This window comes from Larus michahellis, chromosome 5, assembly GCF_964199755.1.
Source record: "Larus michahellis chromosome 5, bLarMic1.1, whole genome shotgun sequence".
Lineage (NCBI taxonomy): Eukaryota > Metazoa > Chordata > Aves > Charadriiformes > Laridae > Larus > Larus michahellis.
Genome location: NC_133900.1, coordinates 80,060,464 through 80,083,038, shown reverse-complemented (window position 1 = coordinate 80,083,038; position 22,575 = coordinate 80,060,464). Strand labels below are relative to the sequence as shown.

Below are 22,575 nucleotides of genomic sequence, written 5' to 3'. Positions count from 1 at the left end.
GACCACGTCGGGTGTATTTGTGTCATTGCCTTTAATGAGCGTGCATTGTGTGCTTTGGTTGCACAATTGGCTTATTTCAGAGACAAGTTGGAGGAAGCAGCCCAGAAAATGTGCTGTCACTGAAGCGCAAGGTGAACTTCAGTGTAGCGGAATCAAAACTTATAATGAAGGTGATAATACATATTTCCAGTCTGTTGAAAAAAATAAGGAATACATAACATGCTGTCTGCAGTGGATAATACAGAAGGCAGAGAGAGGAAGGGATTTTTATTGTTTTGTCTATGTTTGTTTTCTCCAAATTCTCCAAATTTAAGCAAAAAGAATATGGTGCACAACCAGGTTTCGGACGTATACGTAGATCAGCAAACAGCAGAGAACCCCAGGGTTATGCAGAGCAGGGTGTGGAGCCTGGCGTTTGGTGGAGACCTGGGTAAGAGGAGTTACTGTGGGAAAGGAGGTGAGAAAAGAAGTGATTATGCAGGCTGAGCTCCATGCACTAAAGAAGGACTAAACAATGTGGGGACTAGTTTTTCAAAGCAAAGGGTGGCACCTACTGCTATTTTTCCTGTGCTGTCTTTCTTAGAGTACGTTTCACCCCACCGTGCATATGCTACCTTGTTTTCTACCCCTGACTTCTGAACCTATTCTTCTGGTCTTCTTCCTGATACATGTACTCTGTTTGATTGCTGGGGTTCTTCCTACTTTTTTTTTTTTTTTTTCCTCCTGTCATCATCTGCTTCTTGTCGTTGATTTTCTCATGGTAATTCTCTGGAGATATTGAAAACCCACCTGGATATGTTCCTGTCCAATCTGCTCTAGGTGACCCTGCTTTGGCAGAGGGGTTGGACTAAATGATCTCTGAAAGTCCCCTCCAACCCCTACCATTCTGTGATTCTGTGATTTTGTGATTTAATTTTGATTGAAAAGACTGATATATTTTCTTTTCCTTTTTTTCTTAAATATATGCCCCTATTTCAGGATTTACCCATTTTTCTTCTACAACAGGTGAATTTACGTGCTCTTTTATTGTTTTTATTGTTCTTTGCTTCCAAAACTAGAAACTCTTCACCCTTCCTCTTCTTCTCTTCACAGCTTCTTGAAAATATTATTAAGGAGAAACTTGTCAAGGGTGACTCATGTTTTTTTCTATATAATCCTCAAAGGGCAGCCATGGCTTCAGAACTGTCCTTTTGGAGACCCAGCAACACAAATGCACAGTATCTTCTTTGAGTGTGACATTGGAGGTGAGAAGTGTGTCGAGTAGACTGTGTGTAATATAGTTTATAGAGAATAGTAAATGAGATTTGAAAACACGTTTTGGGTATTAGACTCTAAATCTTACGGGGGGAAAAAAGGGAACATTGCATATATGTGGAGACAAGAGTTTATTGCTCTCTGGATCGAAATCTTAACAGTCTAGTCAAAATACAACAAGGATATTATTAATCCAGTAATAATAATGTTACCAGAATGATGGTGAATTCAGACTACGTTAAGTCAGAGAGGTCTCAGTAATAGTAACTGTTATGCTAGAAAAGTTACTAATATCAGCCCCTTTTCTCTGGTGGTGTGTTCATCCTTTCGATGACCCTCTGTGTCCTACGGTTGATGGCACCAGTAACTCTGAAGTGGAGAGGTTGGGATTGTCAAAGCAAACCATCTTTGTCTCAAGTTCATCAGGAAAAGTTTGACATGGGATGAGGGGAATTACTTCCTTCTGGGTCTTGGAGTCTGCTGGGGCTGTCGGGCCTTTACCACATAGGGTGTTCCTGGTTCTCAAGCCAAAACCGCGTCAGGCAACAACCACTGACCGCTGTACAACTGCTAAACCAAGATACAACCAGCTCGGATGAAGGCATGGACAATCCTGAGACCCTGCACTGCCAGGCCAGTGTAAAGCCTGGTGCCTTCCCCTGGAAACGGGGAGAATTGTGTTTATGGGGCTGCACAGGGGAGCTGGGGGATTGCTTGGGGGCTCTGTGAGACCCTGAACTCCACAACCATATTCTCGCTGTGATGGGTGGCTCAGAGCCCACACTGAAGCAAAATTTAGTGTCCCCATTTTAGGTAGGGACATCCGAGTTCAGCGTCAAGATTCCGTAAGCATGTTTTGCTCTTAAGAGACAGGTGAAATCTTGGGTGAAAGCAGAGAGCCTGTGTTTCCAGATGCTTTGATTGTTGTGCTTCTGTGGAAAACCTGGCTGCCACAGCAGCTTTGCTCGAGTCTTCTCATTTCGCTGTATGGAGTTGATGGACAGGAGGAGGAGCCCAAGCGAGGGAAGTTCTCTTTTTAAGATCTTTTCTGTGTGTCTGGAGTCTGCCTGGAGCGGCGGGTTGAAAAACCTGGAAGAGCTTTCTTCTCACATGTGCCCTGTCTCTTTATCATGTGTCTTCTGTTTCCATTTGAAATCACTTTGACATACAGTAATTTTCTTTTGAGCGACAAATACTGTTTTCAAAAGAGTATGGAAAAGACAGTGCTCAATAACTTAATGAAAACTTCTTTGTCACTGGCTGGACAAGATCCAGCTCTTTCTTCCTTTTCTCTTTTACCCATTTATGATTACTGCAGCTTATTCAGACTTGCCAACTGTGGTGTATGTTCCTGCTGTGTTTAAATGAGCTCTACGTACCTGCGTAAAGCTATGCTCAGTAAAAGCAGGTACAAAACCCCCCAAAAGTAGGATGATTTAGGTGACTGGACTTTAAGGTGACTTTTCTGTGGACGCTACTGCTGTGAGGACCTGGTCTAGAGGGAAAAGAGGCAGATCCGCTTGCAGAAATGTGCAATTCCTGTCATGCTGCAAGGGGTAGAAGAGGTCTCGGAGACCCTGGCACAGCTCCATCGGGAGGTCAGTTGTGCTGATGGCCATGCTGCAAGGGAAGTAGTGGAGTGAGGTAGAAGAGGAGGGATAAGCCTTGGGTAGGTGTCATGTCCTCTTTGATCTTTCTGCCTTGTCTATGGTATTATTCCTAACAGCTATGCTGTTGTTTTTGCTAATAGCAAATGAAGTAACGACACAGTTAATAGTTAATCTTCTGTGTGGAGGTTCATGGCTTTAATAGCAATAAAACGTTCTTGTTGCTAGTGTGAGAGCCTTGCTATGGCTCTTCCTCAGTAGGCTCGTTATGTCCTGGTTTTGACTAGAATGAAGGATTTTTCAAATGGCATTTAGACGTATGCCACACGGACACAGTGAACACGCGTCTTGCAATCCCCTCCTCTAAAGCTCCTCTTGCACCCTGGGAACTGAAAAACAAAGAGGTAGATAACTGAGTTGGAAAAGAAAATCCTATGCTGTGTGAGAGACAGTTTAAATACCGGAGACATTTATGCATTTATCTCTGGACAGCTATTGTTTTTACACATTTCTTAAGTCCTGGGTTAAAAAAAAAAACCAAAAAAAACCCCAAAAAAACACCAACAAAAAAACATGTGGATGAATCGAGGACACAGACTTAGCTGCTTAAACTCAAGTAAACAGCAAAATCAGGAAGATGAACCTAGTATAAATATATATTTAATTGATAAGACAGGCATTTTCCATCTGTTATTACCCTGTATGTTATTAGCCGTTTAGTTTCCTCCAGGGAAAATTTTAAAGGAAATTTTAAAGTACACCAGATGAATCTTAAAGCTTAGATCAATATCCATGAGAGAATGCTTAAGAAAAATCTTTAAACTAAGGCTTAACCTTATTGTGACATGTGCTAGAAGAAACGCTGTTTCTGTTGGAAAGGTTGTTTGGATCCTTCTCTTAAATTCCGTTCTGCATAATATGAGGAATGCCATTACAGGCTACCTGTTAACATGGGTACTTTGAAGTCATAGAAACATTATTAAATGGACTACACCAGTACCCACACTTCCATTTTCAGTCTGCTTGCAGAACAAATGCAGTCTTAACTCTGTGAATGGTAGCTCATAGTTATAAGAGTCCATAAAGACAAATAACTTGTATCACCTTATTTTTTCAGTCCTGTTATCAAGGAAGTAAGGTTTTGTCCTCTGGTGAATACACTTGCCACATAATAATTAGCTCTCAGGAAAAAATCATCATAAATATTTATAAAACATTGTACCATTTAATTTATCTCGTAAAACACAGAGTTCCTTCTGATATCTTCCAGAATTTGTTGCTCTCTGCAAAGCAGACATAAGCCAATGTGAATTCGCAATGAGAGGTGTCAACGTCCAGGTAGTGGAAGGGCAGTGAGACAGGGGGAAGGGTGTCCACAGCAGGTGCTCCCCTGGGAGAAGCGTCAAATGCGGGAAGTGCACACCTGCATCCCGTGGGGTCGATGCCGTTATTGTAACTGCTGCCCAGGTGGAGGACCTGCCTGTCTAAAAAGACAGACTAAGCAGGCGGCAGTAGCTGTGGAAGTAGCCTGGGGAGGAAGGAAAAGGTGTGGATGGACATGCCTGTGCGTTGGAAGGAATGAAGCCAGTGGGAGGCATCCGGATATTTGTCTAGAGTGCCCTAACGTCTTACTCCAGTTAAGTTTATGCATTAACGGAGCCTTTTGTCACAGGACTGGCAGCTATTAGCTTGCAGAGCGTGCAGGTAAAGTCAGGTTTTACTATGGTGAAGCAACTGGTGATTTGCAGATGTTCAAGGAGGAAAAGGATATCTTCTTCCACAGTGGAAGAATGTGACAAAGACCTCTCATTAGTTACAAGTTAGAAGGAGGAAGGAGTGCTTGAAATAAAGTAGGTGTAGGGTGTTCTTTATTGCACCTTTTGGCCACATTCAGAGCTGTATTTGTCTTTTGTGTGGGGGTTTTTTTTTTGTTTGGTTGGGTTTGTTTTTTTTTTGTTTTGGGGTTTTGGGTTGGTTTTGGGTTGTTGTTTTTTTGGTTGTTTTTTTTTTTTTTTTTGTCAGTGACATGATTTCTTAGTGGCTTTGAGGTGTCCCTGAAAAACGTAGCATCCATGTATCTTGCAAGACTGGCTGAAGATGCTCTCCTAGCATAGCTCTGTATCCTTTCTTATACCCAAAGAACAATTTAACTGTAAAGAAGTTACATAATAGCCAAAAGTTTAAGAAAAGGATGTTTTTCCCTACTTGATGTGGCTGTCCCTTGCAGCTACTTGTTATGAAGAGCTGGTAATCTAGAAACGTGGCCCCATTTTTCTGTCTTTCTCTATTGATTTAACTTTCTTCTTAGTGAACTGTCTCTTATTACTGTAGCCTTTCCCCCACCTCCATCTTTGTGTTTGCTTTTCAAGGTAATTTTCTCTCTTTCTAAATACATATTCTCTGTGCACCCTTAAGGGTGCTATTACCCTACAGTAAACGGATATCCTTTGTGATGGTACAGACTATTAGCAATTACAGCAAAGAGCCAACAAAACCCTGAGATGCCTTTCAACTCTCACTGAGCAAAGCAGTGTGGTTAAAAACCGAAATGCACCAAAAAAGCTATTACAGACCGAAGAAATGGCATCATACAGAAAGAATATATACTTACGGGGAGGAAAAAAAAAACCCGCAGAAATATTTCACATAGTATTTTATGTCTTCTAAATGATGTAACCCCTTCACAGCATATACTATACAAATACTATGTTGTTTACAACTATTAGATTGCTATTTCAGGAAACCTGTTCTGCATTTGGTGTCACGTGGAACTGTACGACATATCTGGTGTGAAAGAAAATGTGTTGTTAAAACCAATGAACTGTATGTTTTAGAAGCTGAATCGGTCACAGGAGAGTTGATGTTAAGATTTCTGAGGTTTATTTGCTGGCTGACAGAACTGGAAAATGGTGAACTTTCAACCTGATTCTAAAAGTCAGTATATATGGTGATGAGTAAGCAGGGACAAAGGTGAACAATTTAAGAAAGGGAACTCTAAAAAAAACAAATGCGTACACTGAAAAATGTCATTATTGTTGACCTAAATTCATATGAAGTAAGTATAGGAAGAGAATTTCTTTAACAAGCTGGATGAGCCTAACAAGGGGGTTTACCAGGGGGCAAAGGATGAATCTTCAAAGATAATGTGCTGCTGCTTATGGCTCTGTGAAGACGGCAAATACGCAGTGGCAAGAAAGATGCGTTCAGCCTGGGGATCAGCCAGGGTGGGAATTCCAACGGTGGGAATTCCAACAGTGGGATCATGGTTGAGGGAAGCACATAGAGGCTTTAGGCAAACTGCAGCATGTATGTTTGGAAGGGAATTAATCTGTCCCATTCTGACATCAGCTGTGGTCTGTTGACTGATAAAGCAGAGGACTACACTTTCAGCTTACAGTTGCTTCTGAGCTTCTTGTGCACGTTCCTAATGGCAAAAGGCCTGTTACTTCTTCCCTTTTAAACCTTTGCAATTGAAGCCACAAAAGCCTGAAATCCTGTTTGCCTTCTCCCCGTGGCCCCCCATCTACATTGTCGTATGGACTTTTGTTCGGATCCGTGCTGAAAACTTACTTCTGTTTTACTTATTGCATTAAAGGCTGTGTGTCGGTGTGAAGGGGTTAATAAGCGCAGGTGTCCTCCGTGCCCTGGGCTGCACCTGGGGGCTGGGTAGGGTTAAGGCAATGAGACACAGCTGCGGGGAAGGGTGGCAGCACTCATTTGGAAACAGGCAGAGGGGAGAGGGCTTGCAGGAGTAACTCCTCCAGCAGAAGTGAGATGCAAAAGGGCTGCTCGTCCTCCTGGAGTTGTGTGGGAAGGAGCTGAGCTGCTTTGGGAGACGACTTGGAGAAGGGAGGTGAGCCAGCAGCTACGCGGCAGCGTGAGAGGCCAGGCTGACCAAGGGGTAAAACCTCTTTGTTTTTCTAATTCAGTTTTCTGAAAAGGAGATGTGTGTAAGCATGATGAAGGAATGGAAATCAGTCCAGGTCTCACTGTGACTTACTTTTGTTCATCTTATTACTGTCCTGGAGAAGATAAATCAATGTTTTTTGATATTGTTCAACGAAGCAAAATCTGGCCTGGCTGCTGTTCCTTCTAATGCCTACCTCCGAGCAGTTTGTGCAGCAGTCAGAACCGTGTGTGGCAATTTTATGACAAGCTTTTATTAATTTGCTTTCCTGTTTAAATCCTTGTTCTCTCAGAGGAAAAGGGTAGTCACTGTTTCATCCTTACCCTCTAAAATGGGAGGAGGGACGCCTCTCCACAGCTGCACCAGCGTTTTATTGGCACGCCAGCAGCAGCGTGCGCTGAAGTTCAAACGGAGCAACGTTCTGTAATTCTGGCTCTCGTGAGTTGGGTGTTGGGTATTTCTCCTACCCAAACAACACTGGTCATAACCAGACGTGTAGATGAAAAGGCCGGCTGCAGCTCCTTCAGCCTGAGAGACTGACAACTCATCTGGGCCAGTTCCTAAATTGATGGTAAAAACAGAAGAGTAGCGACATCTTTGAACCAATACTTTAAGCGCAAGGAACCAGTCTGGTGTTGCGATCGCAAGTTGAAGGAGGGAATTGCAGTCATTCTGAAATCCATTAGTATTTTAATTCCAGCTAGGAACAAATATGTTCTTTAGATGCTTCAGAGAATATGAATTGGGTTTGGGCTGCAGTTCCCTCACTGTCACGCTGCTTTGGCGATATAAATAATCACAAAGGTAGCATTGCTCCAGGTGTGTCAGCCCAGATATGTGCAGTGCTGGGCGATGAGCTCTCAGCTGTGCAGTCTGATGTCATCCGAAGAGCTGAAATACAGCGGTCCCTTGGGTGTCTTTCATCTGTCTGGTGTCATTCAGTGTCAGAGCTTGCGTTTTGGCTACGACTGCAGCTCTCACACGCGTTCCTTTTGTTTTAAATCTTGATGTGTTTGTCTTCCCCAGGGAAGAGTTTTCCTTGGTAATTTGTACACCAGGCAGCCGTGACAATCTTCCTGTATAATATCCACTTTCACTAATTCAGGCTGGCATGCCATCTGCACTATCTAAAGGTCAGTTCAAGCCTTACTTGTAGTTGTGGCTTCTTAATAAGCAGCGTAGTAGTCGTAAGCTGATTCTTGTTCCCTGAGAACAGTAGCAGCAGTCAAAATCCTGTACCCCAAAAAAAAAAAAAGCATATCTCATATCTCACCTGGAAGAAACCTGTATGTCTTAGAGAAGAGGAGCTGCTGCTGCATTTCTGAATGCCCAATTTCACTGCTCTGATCACATGGATTTTACTTGATGTTGATGCGTGTGCTGCTTTCCAAACCCTCTTGTCTTGATTGTCGCAGTTAACAGCGGCCCCTTGTGATCGCAAGAAGAGTTTTTGGCATTCAGGGTTTCCATTCGAGCAGCGCTGGTTAAACAGGCCCCCGAGTGGAAGGGGGTATGAATCACAGAATCACAGAATCTTCAGAGTTGGAAGGGACCTCTAGAGATCATCTAGTCCAACTCCCCTGCTAGAGCAGGATTGCCTAAAGCACATCCCTCAGGGCTGCATCCAGGCGGGTCTTGAAAATCTCCAGAGAAGGGGACTCCACACCCTCCCTGGGCAGCCTGTTCCAGTGAACAGTCCCATGAACTCTGGGAGGTGGCCCCGCTTCCTACCTGCAAGGTCTACAGCTGCGTTAGGGGCAGCAGCATTAGTCAGAGATCAGCAGAAGGAAAGGAAGAAATAATGACAGAGGGAATCTCGGGAATCTGCCCGGCTGCAATGCCAGACCACCGGCTTCTCCCCCGTGTGCTGAGCTCCTGCTGGGATGTGCTCTGGAAAAGAGCCTAGAGGTAGAGTTAGGGAATTGAAGCGCCTAAATGAGAGACAGAGCTGGACTTTCAGAAGGCAGAAATGCGCGCAGAGCTGTTATCTGGTCTCAGAAATGGCTGGGAAGGAAGTGACTGGCCAGCAGTGAGTGGCTGCTTCGGGGCACTGGCCCCTCCAGGAGCATGTGCGGGACGTGATGCCACTAGAACTGAACCTGTGAAAAATCTCCAAGATACCTGTTGGGTTTGGTGGTGGTGGATTTGCCGGTCCAGTAGTGTACTTTGAAGGAGGGGCACTTTGTACTGGTGAGGTCTAACTTATCTAAGGAAGATGATGTTGGAGAAATGTTCCAGCTTGTCAAGCGTAATAAATATTTCTCCACACACCGTGAACGTGCCTGTGTGTCTTGAGCTACGTGAGATGTTTCTGAAATTCTCAGGAGGAAGCACCAGCAGTGGATCATGAAAGAACTGGAGTTTGACGAGGCAGGAAGGTCTTTGGGCTCGAGTGCCAGTGTGACGGTTGCCAGCGTTTTCCAACCCTGTGGTGTTGCGTTGCCCTGTGTTGCTGTTGGGTGCTGGTCTGGGTTTGTCACATCTTTCCTTTGAATGAATGTGGAGCTGAAATATTGAAATATTGGTGGATAAAATCTTGTCAAGTCGTATCTAACATAATAATTAGGTATTATTAGTTGACTAGAACGTATTTTTGGCTTTGTAAAATCTAATGAAAAAACCCAAACTCAGTGAAGTGTTAATTTCTACTGTGTAATAATCCCAGTGCTTAGAAGAAATATCAGGAGGAAGAAAACTCTTCCTTTAGCCTGTGATGTTCCCTGCAAGGGAAAGCAACCACAATTCAGTTTTATTTTATGTGTTCTTATAGTCTGTATACTTTGAGGTGCTGCATTGCTAACTCCAGGCTGTAGAGTTTGTTATCATCTTTACCTGTTTTATTGGCCTTTGTAATGACTTATATTTAAAGTTAGTTGAAGGAGGGATAGAAGAAGGGATGGTGAGAGCTAATACCCGAAGTAGTATCAGGGGTTTTAAATTGCAACTAACACTTTGCCGCCCACGACTTTATCTTTTAAGATTTGAAACTGCAAATTAACGTATTGATGAAAGTATGCGAGAATGTTCCTGTAACGGTGATCTCTGCAAAGCTTTGTTTCTAGTGGAGGAAATAATGTTTCTTCAGTGTTGTGGCGCTTTAGAAAAGCGTAGAAGGAACTTCATTGTAGGACGTAGCTGACAGCGTTGCCATATAGTAAGGGAGATGAAAAGCAGTTTCAGAAACAGGGCAGTAAAAATAACTTCAATAACTTCTCCCTGGTTCAGACACCAAACTGAACACTTCATTCATACACCTGCGTGAAAGCTCCTGTATCTCGCTGAAATAAACACCAAAAAAAAAGCAACCCCAAAATGCCCTTCAGTTCATCTTGAAACCAAAGCATCTTGCTGCTTTTATTTAACACAAGGGTGACGGAACAGAACTGAAATAATTCACGATCGTTCACAACTCCTCTACGCCTTTATTCAGTGCTCCAAACTGCTAAAACAGTTGTCCTTTTTGTGGGAAACCTTGGTTAAAAACTCTGCTTTATATAAAGGACTCTGGTTTTGTTGTTTGGTTGTTTTTTTTTTCTCATTTTTCACTTTCAAAGTCAGAGCTGGCTGCTGTGTAAGTCTGTCTTTCAGGACATATTCATCTGCTTATCTTTGGGTAGTAATTCTAACCTAATATTTTCACCTGACCCTGAATTTCTGTCCCTGGCCCATAACTATCTGAATGAAAGCAGAAACGTGCAGCTTTTGTCCCCTGGTGTTGACTACGCTCCTAACGTCACAGTGCCCACGGGAGATCTGCTTTTACATTAGATAAGACCAAGCTGTTTGGATGAACATTTTCGATAACGGTCGTGCTGGCAGGTGCTCTTTTGTCTCTCATGTGTAGGAAAAAAGAAAGCATGAAAGGATTGTAGAGAGAATCCGCAAATGCCCAGACTGGCGCCGTGTGATTCCATTCAGTTCTCGTTTTACAAGCGGCGGACCCGACTGTCCGGTTTGACAATCTCAATGTACCTGTTTGCTGCTGCTCCTGTTATTAGTATTTGCATTCTTTCTTAAATGCTGCATCCATGGGAAGCTGGTACTTGGTTCATCTTGCTCCGTATCCTGTCTTTAAAGCCGCCGCTGGCCACTGACAGCTGGCTGTGCCCAGGTAACGTGGGCCTCTGACCCTTAAGTGCTTTAGAAGCGTTGAGTCGGTGCCCTGTTGTCTTCAATGCTGTTTATTCTCATTCATCAGTATCCTTTTATTGTGTGATTTTTTTCATGTTAAGACATTCAAAAGCAGTGAAACACCTCAACGTTTCCCACGGCGGACAGTGATGCAGTGGGGAAAACATCTGCTAGTCTTGAATTCTCCAAGCGTCCCGTTACGCCTTGATCTTCCAGTAGTTTTATATTTATAGGTTCTCCGGCAAAACTTTCCACTTTTAATGTCTTTTAAAATAAACTTTAATTTTTGATGCCTGCAAATAGTTCCTCAAACGTTCCTGGATAATCTTAGCCTGCGCTGCACTTGCCAGGGTTTGTTCCTTCTGATTTTCCTCGCTTTTGTACAACCTCCTGGAGTTCAGAGCCTTCCTGTTGTACCACCCCGGTCTCCTTTTTGTTTTTCAGCTCTTGTTGAGATAAATGGCACAAGCTTGCCAGTATGACATCTTTGTACAGTCTGTGCTAGGAATTGCCTTTTAGCTGCCTTTCTTAGCTCTCTTTATAAAGCGTGCTCGCTTTTGTGTTGTTTGGCTGGGTTTTGATCATGGCAGTAAGAAGTTTTGGCTTTTGATGCTCCCACAAAGTTTTAGAAGTAAACTCTTTCGTTCAATATTATGTCTTCAACAGTATTATTATTACTCGTTGGGTACCGAGTACTACAAAGGACAAGTTCAAGAGCTGCTTTTGCTCTTTGTGGCTCACGGTGTGTTTTAGGCAGTGAAGGAATCACTGACAGGGCGGAAAACTGACGTACATCGTGGGGGTGTCCATGAAATACCAACACAAATGGGAACTGGGGAGAAGACGGGCACCTGCCTGTCCTGAGGCAAGGTGTTACCGAGTTAACCTTGTGGTAAATGAACACCACGTTGGAAACGTGGACCAATTAAGATATTAACTGTGAATTGCTCTGAAATGCTCTGCTCACAAGAGCATTCCTTAAATTTTCTCATCTTCTTTGAGACTCCATAGGTGTTTGGCTATGAATTGATGCGTCTAGCTATTCTTCTTTTCACTTCGAGGGTGGTGAGCCCCCGGCCCAGGTTGCCCAGAGAAGCTGTGGCTGCCCCATCCCTGGAGGGGTTCAAGGCCAGGCTGGACGGGGCTTGGAGCAACCTGGGCTGGTGGGAGGTGTCCCTGCCCAGGGCAGGGGGGTTGGAACTGGATGGTCTTTAAAGTCCCTTCCAACACAAACCATTCTATGACTCTTAATGGCAAAGCCTACTTAAGCACAGTATAGAAACGAGATATTTTCAGCTGTGTACACTGGTCCCTGGACGTGGACGGAACAGTTCAATATACCCTCTGAACTTAGAGCATCCTTTTTGATCTGCCTCCCTATGGAGTTTGTAGAATTCGTTTGTTCCAAGCTTTCCTTAAGACTCTAAGCCTCTTGTGAGAGATCAGCCAAGTTGGACGCTCGTGAGTTTAACTGAAGACCATTTTTTTTCTGCATAGGGCCCTAAAATGGGTTGATTTTAAAAAAGTTTCTAGTCGAGTGGTTAAATCAAATATGAATGTGGGGGAAGATATATCTGCCTTTTCCCAAGGAAATCGACTAGTTATTATCAAAAGGGGAAAAAAAAAAAAAAAACAACAAAACAAACCAAAACCCACCCTGAAGATCAGGAGTGCTTAAAATAACACGTTTCACTCCAGATATAAGGCAATAATCTCTGGCATTTAAAGTACCCCATAACTGTACGTTTTCCTTGTGTGAGGGGTGACTTGGCGATGTCTGAATCCAGGTACAGTCTGAGCTGAATGTCAGCCCCTCCGTGCGAGACCTTTTCCCCGTTTGTTCTAACGCTCGGTGTGAAAACCAACCATTGCCTCCTGGGGATAGAAATTCAGCCCCCGCCTCCTGCGGGGTTCAGAGGGGAGGGACTTTGGCTGAGCCGCAAAGCGGCTGTAGGCTGTCTGCAGGGGGCTGGCAATGGGATTTATTAACCTCAACGAGAGCTATGGAAGTGGAGGTGGAATGAAGTGCTGTCCCCACAAGTCTGGGGAGGCTTCATCTTGAGTCTGCCTCGCTTCTTCATAATGTGAAAATGCTGATTATGGCATTTTTAAGGTGGGGAATAGGGAAGTCGTGGCAGCAATACGGTGACATGGCAGCAGTGGCCCCAAGTTGCGCCAGGGGAGGTTTGGATTGGATATTAAGAAAAATTTCTTTGCCAAAAAATGTCTTCATCAAACATCGGAACAGGCTGCCCAGGGAAGCGGCGGAGTCACCGTCCCTGGAGGTGTTTAAAAGACGGGTAGACGTGGAGCTGAAGGGCATGGTTTAGTGGTGGACTTGGCAACGCTAACCGTGTTGGTTAACAGTTGGACTTGATGATCTTAAAGGTCTCTTCCAACCAAAACAATTCTATAATTCTACGATACATATGGATTCTAGTAGCCTTGGTAAGAGGGAATTCTTTTCTCTCTTAGGAAGGCTATCAAGGGCAGCCCAGAAAGGTTTGCTGTCTCCAAAAATGGGACTTTAACTTGAGGAGCGCAGCTCCGCATCTAGCTCTTGGAAAAGCTGGCACACTCAGCAAGAATTAGCCCACACCAAATCAGAGGAAGCCTCTAAGCTACAAATTTCAGTGTCTAAAATACTTAAGACTTGGCCTACGAAAAGACTTTGAAACTCTTATTAGGACTTTCTTGGACTTAAAGCAGAACCTCTCTATCTGCTGCAGCTGCTCTCAGTAGCTGTCTTCCTTGGATTTTCGAAATTCCTCACGTTTTGCTTCTGTCCATGCCTGGCTCTGAGCCGATAAGGCTTCTTGCTTGTTGTTGTGGGTTGTGTGTTTGGGTGGGGGGGTGGGGGGACTTGGTTTTGTGTGTTTGTGGTGGTTTTTTTGTTTGTTTTCCTGTCACCGTTGTTTTGTCGCTCTTGTTTTCTTGGGACACAAGGCGCATCTTTTGTCTTTATCTTTGAGGAAGCTCTCTGGCTTCCTCGGCAGGAGCTCTCGAGGTGGGTAATCAGTGAAATTTGTGGGTTTAAAGAGTTAAAGTGCCGAACTTGGGCAAAGTGGGCTTTGTTCTCCCCCTTCCTAGGTGTTTCTGAACAGCTACGCTGAGTTTTTGGAGGTGAGTTCTGTGAAATTTCAGTGGGACGGAGCAGTGTTTGGCTGTAAAACAAAAAAGCTCAATACATACCGTTGAGCTCCAGTTATCAGGCTAATTATATTTTTAGCCTTTTTCTCTGTGAGTTGAGGCCTTCCGTCACCCCAGCGAAACTCAAAGCAGAAGTTCCCATTATCTGTATGGCCGTCGTAAAGTTTGAATTGTTTAAACAGGGGGCATTTGAACTTTTATGCTATAAATTACTGTCAGTGCTGCAAGTCCTCTAGAAAAAGAGATGGAATTAGAAAACAGAAACTTCTTGATGCAGCAGCACAGTCTTTCCCCGTGTGTTTCTTCAAAGTTAAACGCAAGCTCTGAAAGCAATTCATCCTGCTTGGCGTGTTTGCCGATGGGTACCCGGGGGATTACGTGAATGAGTCACGCTGTCGCTAATTGGGCTTCTCGGGGCTTTTCCTCACGCTGAAGGTTTCTGCTCTGAACACATAAGAAAAGAAGAAAGTAAGAAATGATCAGCTGCAGTAAAAAGTTTAGAAAGGCTCAGCTTTGAGAACTCTAACTGAAACTGTTTGCTCTTGTTCCGGTGGTCGTGATGCCGTGTTCTTACTGATCACCTGAAGTGCTGTGTGACTGCTGCAAATGCCTAATTTTGTGTGTGTGTGTGAAGGTTTAAATCTGTGATGTGATCGGAATGCTTCCGTGCATCAGATTTAGCAATGGACATTGGGCATTGGTAATCAATAAGCTTTTGATTATCGGCAAGTTCAAAAACTTATTTACCTTACGTGAGGGGAAAATAATTCCAATAAGATTTCTCTTAAACGTTTGTCTCTAAGATCAAAATGAAGAGCTCATTTTCCTGCTTTGCAGCTGTGCTGGGTATTGCGCTGCGTTTCTCTGACTTTTCTCCCTCACCTCAAGCTGTGGAAGAATGAGTAATGCCGCCAAAACTTACGCCTGCTTCAGCGTGCTTGGTTTAATGGGGGTTTCATCTTTTTGATATTTTTACAAAGGCTTGTGTGGGCTTGAAAGCCATTTAATGCTGAAAATTGGCAAGAGCGAGGAAAAGAAAGTGAGGCAGCCACCCCCCGCTGTCTGCATCCCCCGCAGCGTGGGCAGCAGGGCGAGGGGGGGATTCTGCCCCTCTGCTCCGCTCTGTGAGACCCCCCTGCAGTGCTGCCTCCAGCTCTGGGGCACCAACAGCAGAAGGACACGGAGCTGTTGGAGCGGGGCCAGAGGAGGCCCCGGAGATGCTGGGAGGGCTGGAGCCCCTCTGCTGTGAGGACAGGCTGAGAGAGCTGGGGGGGTTCAGCCTGGAGAAGAGAAGGCTCCGGGGAGACCTTCCAGCCCCTAAAGGGGCTCCAGGAAAGCTGGGGAGGGACTCTGGATCAGGGAGGGGAGCCATAGGATGGGGAGTAACAGTTTTAAACTGAAAGAAGGGAGATTTAGATGAGATATTAGGAAGAAATTCTTTGCTGTGAGGGTGGTGAGCCCCTGGCCCAGGTTGCCCAGAGAAGCTGTGGCTGCCCCATCCCTGGAGGGGTTCAAGGCCAGGCTGGACGGGGCTTGGAGCAACCTGGTCTGGTGGGAGGTGTCCCTGCCCAGGGCACAGGGGTTGGACTAGGTGATCTTTAAGGTCCTTTCTAACTCTAACCATGCTGGTATCTCTATGATTTCTGTGTGTGTGCAGAGCTTTGCTGTGAAGTGCTCAGGCTCCTTGTGTGGAGGCTCTGGGTACCGTGGTGGCGGTTGGCAGCTGCTGCTCGGTGCCCAGGGCTGTGATCCAGAGAGAGCTTGTGAACACAGAGCCAGGAGTCATCCCAGGCACTTGGTTATGCCTCTGTCCTGGCATCCTCAGACCAGGTGTGAGTGTTCTATAGTGACTGAAAGAAGTTCTGTAGGATTGTCGTCTGCTGGTGTTTCTGCCTCAAATACTATTAATCAGGTAGAATTGCAGTTTGTGCTCTGCTCCAAGGCAAAATGACGCTTCATACACTCCAAGTAGAATGGAGGTGGGACAGAACAGCAATGAGTTTGACTCAAATCTGCTCAGTAAAACTTTAAATTCTACTAGCTCATAAGTATTTTAAAACAGAAAAAAAAAATCACTTCCACATTCTCTCGTACAGGAAAGACAGGGAGTTAACTCGAGTCCAGCAAAGGGCCAGGAAGGTGATGAAGGGACTGGAGCCTCTTTTATACGAGAGGCGGAGAGAACTGAGACTGTTCAGTCTGGAAAGGAGAAGGCTCAGCGGGGAACCTAGGGATGCTCATAAACACCTGATGTGAAGACGTGAAGAGGAGACAGGCTCCTCTCAGTGGTGGCCTGTGGCAGGACAAGCAGCAACGGGCACAAACTGAAACAGATGAAAATAAATCTGAACACAGAACTCTTACTGTGAGGGCGTTTGAACACTGGAAATGGTCACCCAGAGAGGTTTCAATCTCCACCCTTGGGGGTAAGTCAAGAGACTCCTTCCAGCCTCAACTGTTCTGTGACTCAGGGTATTGCTTTAAGACCTTTTAATATGGATGTGCCAATTAAAAGCTGAGAGATGAGGTTTGTGCTTATCTTTAGCCACTTAAAAATCTGTATAAGGAGTTAGGGAAAAACATAATAACAGTAACTCTGAGGATTTGAGTGTATTGACTTCACTGGAATTTCCTATTTTAAAATGTTTGGCTCGTAACACAAATCATCCGGGCAGTGCTTTTGAATGTCTCGGACTACTGTTGAGGCAAACAGCAGTGATCTGCCGTATCAGTGTTTTAATCGGGTTAAAAATGTCACCGGCTTGGTCTTGTGTGATGTTTGTAGCAAAAGCTGCTCTGGAGTTGAAAGTGCCCGTTATTTCCCCACGCGCCTGCCGCTCTGCCCTCTCCTCTGCTGCTGGGAAGAACAACCTGCGTGTTGTGTGTCGCCCAACAGCAGCGCTCTTGTGAAGAGAAAGGGGTTGGGGGTGGTGGGGGGGGAGTATTCTGATACTTTCAACAGAAGTGCTTTTTTTAAGCTGGCTCGGAGTCTCTGCAGAGTGACGAGACGTCGTTCCTCTTCAGCATGAGGTTCTGCGTTAGCCTTCAGTTCACAGCACCCTGAATCAAAGCGTACTTCAGCGCTGATATTCCTGTCCTCCGCACTTCTCAATTTTAAAAACCTGTTTTCAGCCCTTTCTGCTGTAAATAAGTAACTTAAGAAAATGTGTTTGGAGGGCAGGCGTTCATCTTTGCTGGGAGTCTTTATCAACTGAGGGGTGACGCGAGTCTCTTTCCCTCTTGTGTTTCCCTCTGGCTGGCGCCTGAGGTTGATTCCTGCTGGGCAGCAGGGAGTGAGAAATCGAGAGAACTGCGCCTGAGCTTAACCTTCACCGCTCAAGGGGGACCTTAAGCTGGGATCCGAACTGCGACGGCGTGCATCGGACCTTTTGCTCACCGTTCTGTAGGATTCTTTTAAAGCTATTTAATAAGAAAAGGGTAACGCTGGCCCCAATGTACGAACAGCTCCGGGTGAATATTGCAGCTCGAGCCCAGAGCATGGTGTAAAACCTGTTGATTTTAGCCTCTTTCCGTATGTCACGAGATTCTTACCTGCATCTGGGCCAGTTAACACTGTGGAATGCCTGGGCCTGGCTCTTGGCTCTGTCCCATAACCCCTCCATTTCCATTACACAGCTGCCAGGCTGGGACTTGTTCCATTTAGTGCATAAACAGCATCCCAAATACAAATCCAGTACCCTTCCCCCCCCCCCGAGGGTGGGCTCGTACCTTTCCAGGCTACAGAATTTCATGGAACAGTAAGAAAAAAGAGGGAGGTGGAGCTGAAAGGATTGCAGGCTATATTAAAAATTCACTAATGCGCTGGGAAATGTGAACTTAAAAAAAACCATCCCTCACGCAAGAGGCAGAAGACAGTTGTCTCATCCCTTTCGCTTTCCAGCAGGGCAAATCTACGCTGGAGAGCTTTGTTAGAGGCTTTGTTCTTTTCTAGGCAGGAGAGCAGCGGGATAATACACAGGCAAACTCTCCTCTCTCAACTTCTTCCAGCCGAACTTCTAGGGTGAGCTTAAATGCAGGAAGCTGCCCTTGAAATATAATTGCATAAAAAGCCCAATGTATTTATCACAAACTCAGAAAGTGGCGGAGAAACTTCAGCAGGCACGTGCACAATCAAGGGACGGCTCTTCATGAAAATATTCGGGTGATTAAGAAGGGAAGAAACTGCTTTAAAGAGCTTGGGTGTTTTTCTGTATATATATTTTTGGGACTTCAGGAGAAAAAAAAACAAAAACCCACCTCAGGAATTGACATAGCTGATATTATACATTTAAAGAAAAATGCAAACTAGCGAGAAGGCTACTGCGGTTTTGATAGCCATCAATCTTTATTCATACTGGCCCAATGACTTTTGGAAAACACCACGAAGCAGACACACACTGCCATCTACTGAGCACCTCTCCCAGAGCTGCGCTTCCAGCTCCGAGGAGAGGGAAAGGTGTCGCTTGCAGCAAGGAACGTAACACAGTACAAAACATACACAAAATGCTGCACCGAATGCTTTGTCAATTGGATATCGTATAATAGAGATACACAGAGCAAAGCTAAAGTATTTTATTAATAATTTATTGTCAGTAAGAAAGACGGGCTAATGGTAATTTTCAGTAAAAACCTTTACAAGACCATTGGATCACAAATATACAGACACTATAAAAACTGTGTCGTGGTGGTTTTGGTTCTAAACTGGTATGGAGTGGGTCCCCAACACGCTTGCCAAGAAGGGAAGAAAAAAAATAATGTTTACAGTTTTAAAATACAGCAACCCATTTAAGACATTTTCATGTAGCTGACCCAGAAAAATAGCAGACCTAACCTATGTACAGTGGGATTTGTGTGAAGATGGTGATTTTTATTTTATTTTTTTTTTCATAACGAAACGTCAAACCTTAGGTTTTTGGGGGAATACACAGAGTGACGCCCTGATTACAGTAAGTCAGGGTGGCAGTTTTTAATGGCACACTAACACCACTAGTTTCAGTGGAAAACAAATTCACAAAATATCTACAAAATCTAGTTAAAACTATTAAAATCAAAACTGTACAGAAAATTTACAAAAAGTAGGAGAAAATTAATTGCATTAGAACTATATAAATATATGCATCATGCTAACATGGAGAAGTGGTATGCGATTTATTTATTTATTTATTTATTTTTAAACATAGACAATGTAAGTACAAAAAGGATGTTGAGAAATGGCACAGCCAATGGAGATCTCAGAACCGTCTTTGATTACAGTAGGTCAGGAAATGGAAACCAGCTGATTTAGTGAAATGAAGTGCATGATCCGAGGCCACCAGGCCAGTTCAGCTCACTGAAACAAAAGCATTCCCTGTGGCTGGGAAAAAGAAAACAAAACAAAAATAATAATAATAAAAAAAAAAAAAAAAGCTCTTGAGAGAGTTGTTCTAGAATTGATAAAGTTTGTTAAGAGTCCAGGCACTTTTGTTGAGCGTGTCAGACTTCTGTGTGTTGCTGGGAATCAAGCGGAGGGATTTTCACGTCTTCAAAGTGACCGTCGTCTCCACTCTCGTAGTCGCTCATCATGACTTCCGACTCCATTTCACAGCACGCCGACACATCGGAGCAGGAAGCTGTGGAAGCGTACACGGACATGGACATGTTGTCTACAGCAGGTGCTTCAAAGTCTCTGTTGTACCCTAATGTGTAAGGAGCGTAAGGTTCTCTGTAACCGCCGTTGACACCACTGGTTGTGGTCTGAGGTTCTGACATGTCTGCAGGGTAGTGGTGGGGAAGGTACTGGTTCAGGTTAAATCTCTGCCTGCTTCTCGTAGAAGAACCCAAGCTACCTACGGCTGGCATGTCTCTGGGTGGCTGTATTGACTCAAACTGGTCGCTGTATTCTGGTGGTAACGGTGGAAGCTCATCAGGTGCAGGGAAGTCATCAGGTGGAGGTGGAAAATCACTTTCTATGTCATAACCGCCAGGGTAATAGTCTGTATCGATGGCGTTTGGGTCCGTGTAGAGGGGAGCTGACTCCTCGACCACTTCGTAATTTGGATACTCTTGGATACCCGGCAACTGAACGCTTGGCATCCAGTCTGACGTATCCCAGTGGTAACCTGCAAAGTTAATTTATTTTAAAAAAAGTAGTATTAGTACCTTATCTTCAAGTCAGTCTGAAGTAAGACGTCAACACGTGTATTAAGACAATGCAATCACTGTGATTAGCACACTACTTGTTAATGAGAGAGCAGTTTGCCCCGGTTCCACAAAAGACGTTCAACACAACGCAACTTTACGCTATGCCATGCATTAGATGTTGCGCCATTCACACTCCAACTCTGACATGTTCTCCGACATCTCACCTAACGTGGGAAGAGCTGGGGGGCACCTACGGAACGTGCTGTCTCCGTACATAATGGTATAGAATTGTTCACTGGAGGGCAAAGAACCAGCCTCCCTGTGCAGCTGCGTTTTTAATCCACTGTGGTTGGGTCATTACAGCTGGGGTGATAATAACTGCCGTGCTTTTAGAAGTAACGTCTAATTGGTAAAGTATCCAGACCATTTAAAGAGACTTTACCCCTTAACTGCGTCGTAAAGTTAATTTCACAAAATGCTGTTAGCTCTACAGGAACCTCCACACCTCTGATAAAAATCTTTGACTATTAGTAAAGACATTCCACATTCAAATACAAGAACAAAACAGGAAAATCAAGCTTAATCATGCATAAATGACCGAACTTGATCCTCTCTTGCAAACTTCCCTTGAATAAGTTTGTATTCATCCGCTGGAAACTAGATGCAAGCCTAATCTTATTAAAAAATGATTGTTTTTCTCATCTGAACACCAAAAAGGAAAACAATACAGAACTGTAATAAGGTGCACATCTAGTAAAGAGTAATCACTGCAGACAAACGCACAGCAAGCAACTGAGAGTGAGTCTGTGTTAAAACCAAAGTATTAACAGCGATATTTTGGTGAACATCAATGAACTGCATGCAGGAGTCACCTCTTGAATTGCTGAGGTCAGGAACAGCAAAAGATTCTTTAGGTGGCAGAATGAGAAGAAAAAGGAGAAAACATCTGTAGTTAGGAATCAAAATAGTGGAACCAACGTGAAGACAAACAATGACTGTCACTACGGTGGTCGTGCTGCTTTTGTCCAGTTTACACAGCAGTACTAAAGGTGGCTTTTTTTTTTTTTTTTTTTCTCCTGGGCTCCTTTGTTAGGCTTGAAGTGTGGAATGGCTACGGAGTTCGTGTACGGCCCGCCTGGGACACGGCGGCCTAAGGGCAAAATCTGCAGCCTGTAGTTTGCGGAAATCTCCTTATCAATAGATTTAGGACTTCTGCTAAAAAGGGGTAACGAGACTTGGTCTCTTTTTTTTTTTTTTTTTTTTTTTTCCATTTCCTTGTATCCCCTTGTTTTTCAATCCAGTGCTGCACCTGCTAAGACTTACACTTCCACGTATCTTAGTGCAAAGACGGGAATTCTCCCTTTAGCTGCTCCCATGGGGTGGGAGACCCAGCTCTCTCGGTACAGCACTCGCGGCAGCTCGCGCTCAGCAGAGAACGGGCCTGTGTTATCTGACGAGTTTTAAACCTTTCTCTGTTCAGGAACCTGTATTCCCTCTTCAGGTCTGTAAGGATCTTACCCTATGAATTAATACTCTGTTCCTGGAAGACTGGAGGGACAGAGGTTGACTCTTGGAGGAGGTTTCCTCCTTTTTTTTTTTTATTTTTGATTTTTTTAAGCTTGCCTAGCCTGGACAAGAAAAATGCTGTCCACACTAAAGGAGATATCAGTCCGAGACTCTTAAAAAACCTCTGGCCTCATCTCCAGGAGAAGGTGCTGACCAGTAGTCTACTTAGAAGACGACTTTCTTCATTTTTCTAGGGAAACTGGGTGCAAAACTAAAGCCAACGGGCAGACCAGGGCCTCATGGTTTAGCGCGCTTTTACCAAGGAAGGGGGAGGTCTTGGTCCTGTCCTTCTGAGGCAAAGACCCTTTAACAGAAAGCACAGACATGCAAACTGGAACCCGCTGTGCCCATCTCTCTAGGTGACGAGCTGCTAGGCTGGAGCTCTGTTTGCACAGAGCTACAACCTTCCCCAAGGAGCAGTGCCGAGAATGTGGGGCTACAGCTGCCCTAGGACGAGGGTAGCTCCAGTTCAGGCTTCCAGGGGAGCCGTTGGACAGAACGACTTGGGAGACTACAGGAAAGGACCATCTGCCCCAGAACTTCACCCTGCTGAAGGCCTGAGCAAGGATCTCTGCTGCTCGCGCTGGCACCCTCCTGAGGGTGCTCCAAAGCACAACTCTTTACCTAAGACCCTTGGAAAGACGGAAGGCTTATTAAGAGTAGAAGCTTCCCAGCGTTAAGACGTAGCTGAGCAGAACATCTTTAACCTCTCTATCAATATTCTGCAATGCATAAGATATTTGTATTTATCTTGCAGTGATGTTAAACCACCAAGCAATGCTTTCAACTTTGACTTGAGAACTACATCCGTCACTTTTAGTTTCTACCAATTAAAATCTC

The 22,575-nt window shown here is 44.5% G+C and overlaps 1 protein-coding gene across 6 annotated transcripts in view; it reads right to left on the bottom strand.

The window, feature by feature from the left end:
- Positions 1–18,607: 18,607 nt before the first annotated feature.
- FAT1 (FAT atypical cadherin 1) overlaps positions 18,608–22,575 on the bottom strand; it is a 112,322-nt gene continuing 108,354 nt past the window's right edge. For 4 of the 6 annotated variants that reach the window (XM_074588220.1, XM_074588223.1, XM_074588222.1 and 1 more), the window contains 2 exons: positions 21,042–21,077; positions 18,608–20,147 (listed from right to left, as the gene is read on the bottom strand). In XM_074588220.1, the coding sequence (XP_074444321.1) occupies positions 19,522–20,147; positions 21,042–21,077 (662 nt within the window). In that variant the 3' untranslated portion in view covers positions 18,608–19,521. Of the gene's footprint in view, positions 20,148–21,041; positions 21,078–22,575 lie in introns of those variants that run through there. The other 2 variants (XM_074588224.1, XR_012587122.1) reach the window with 2 other exon arrangements.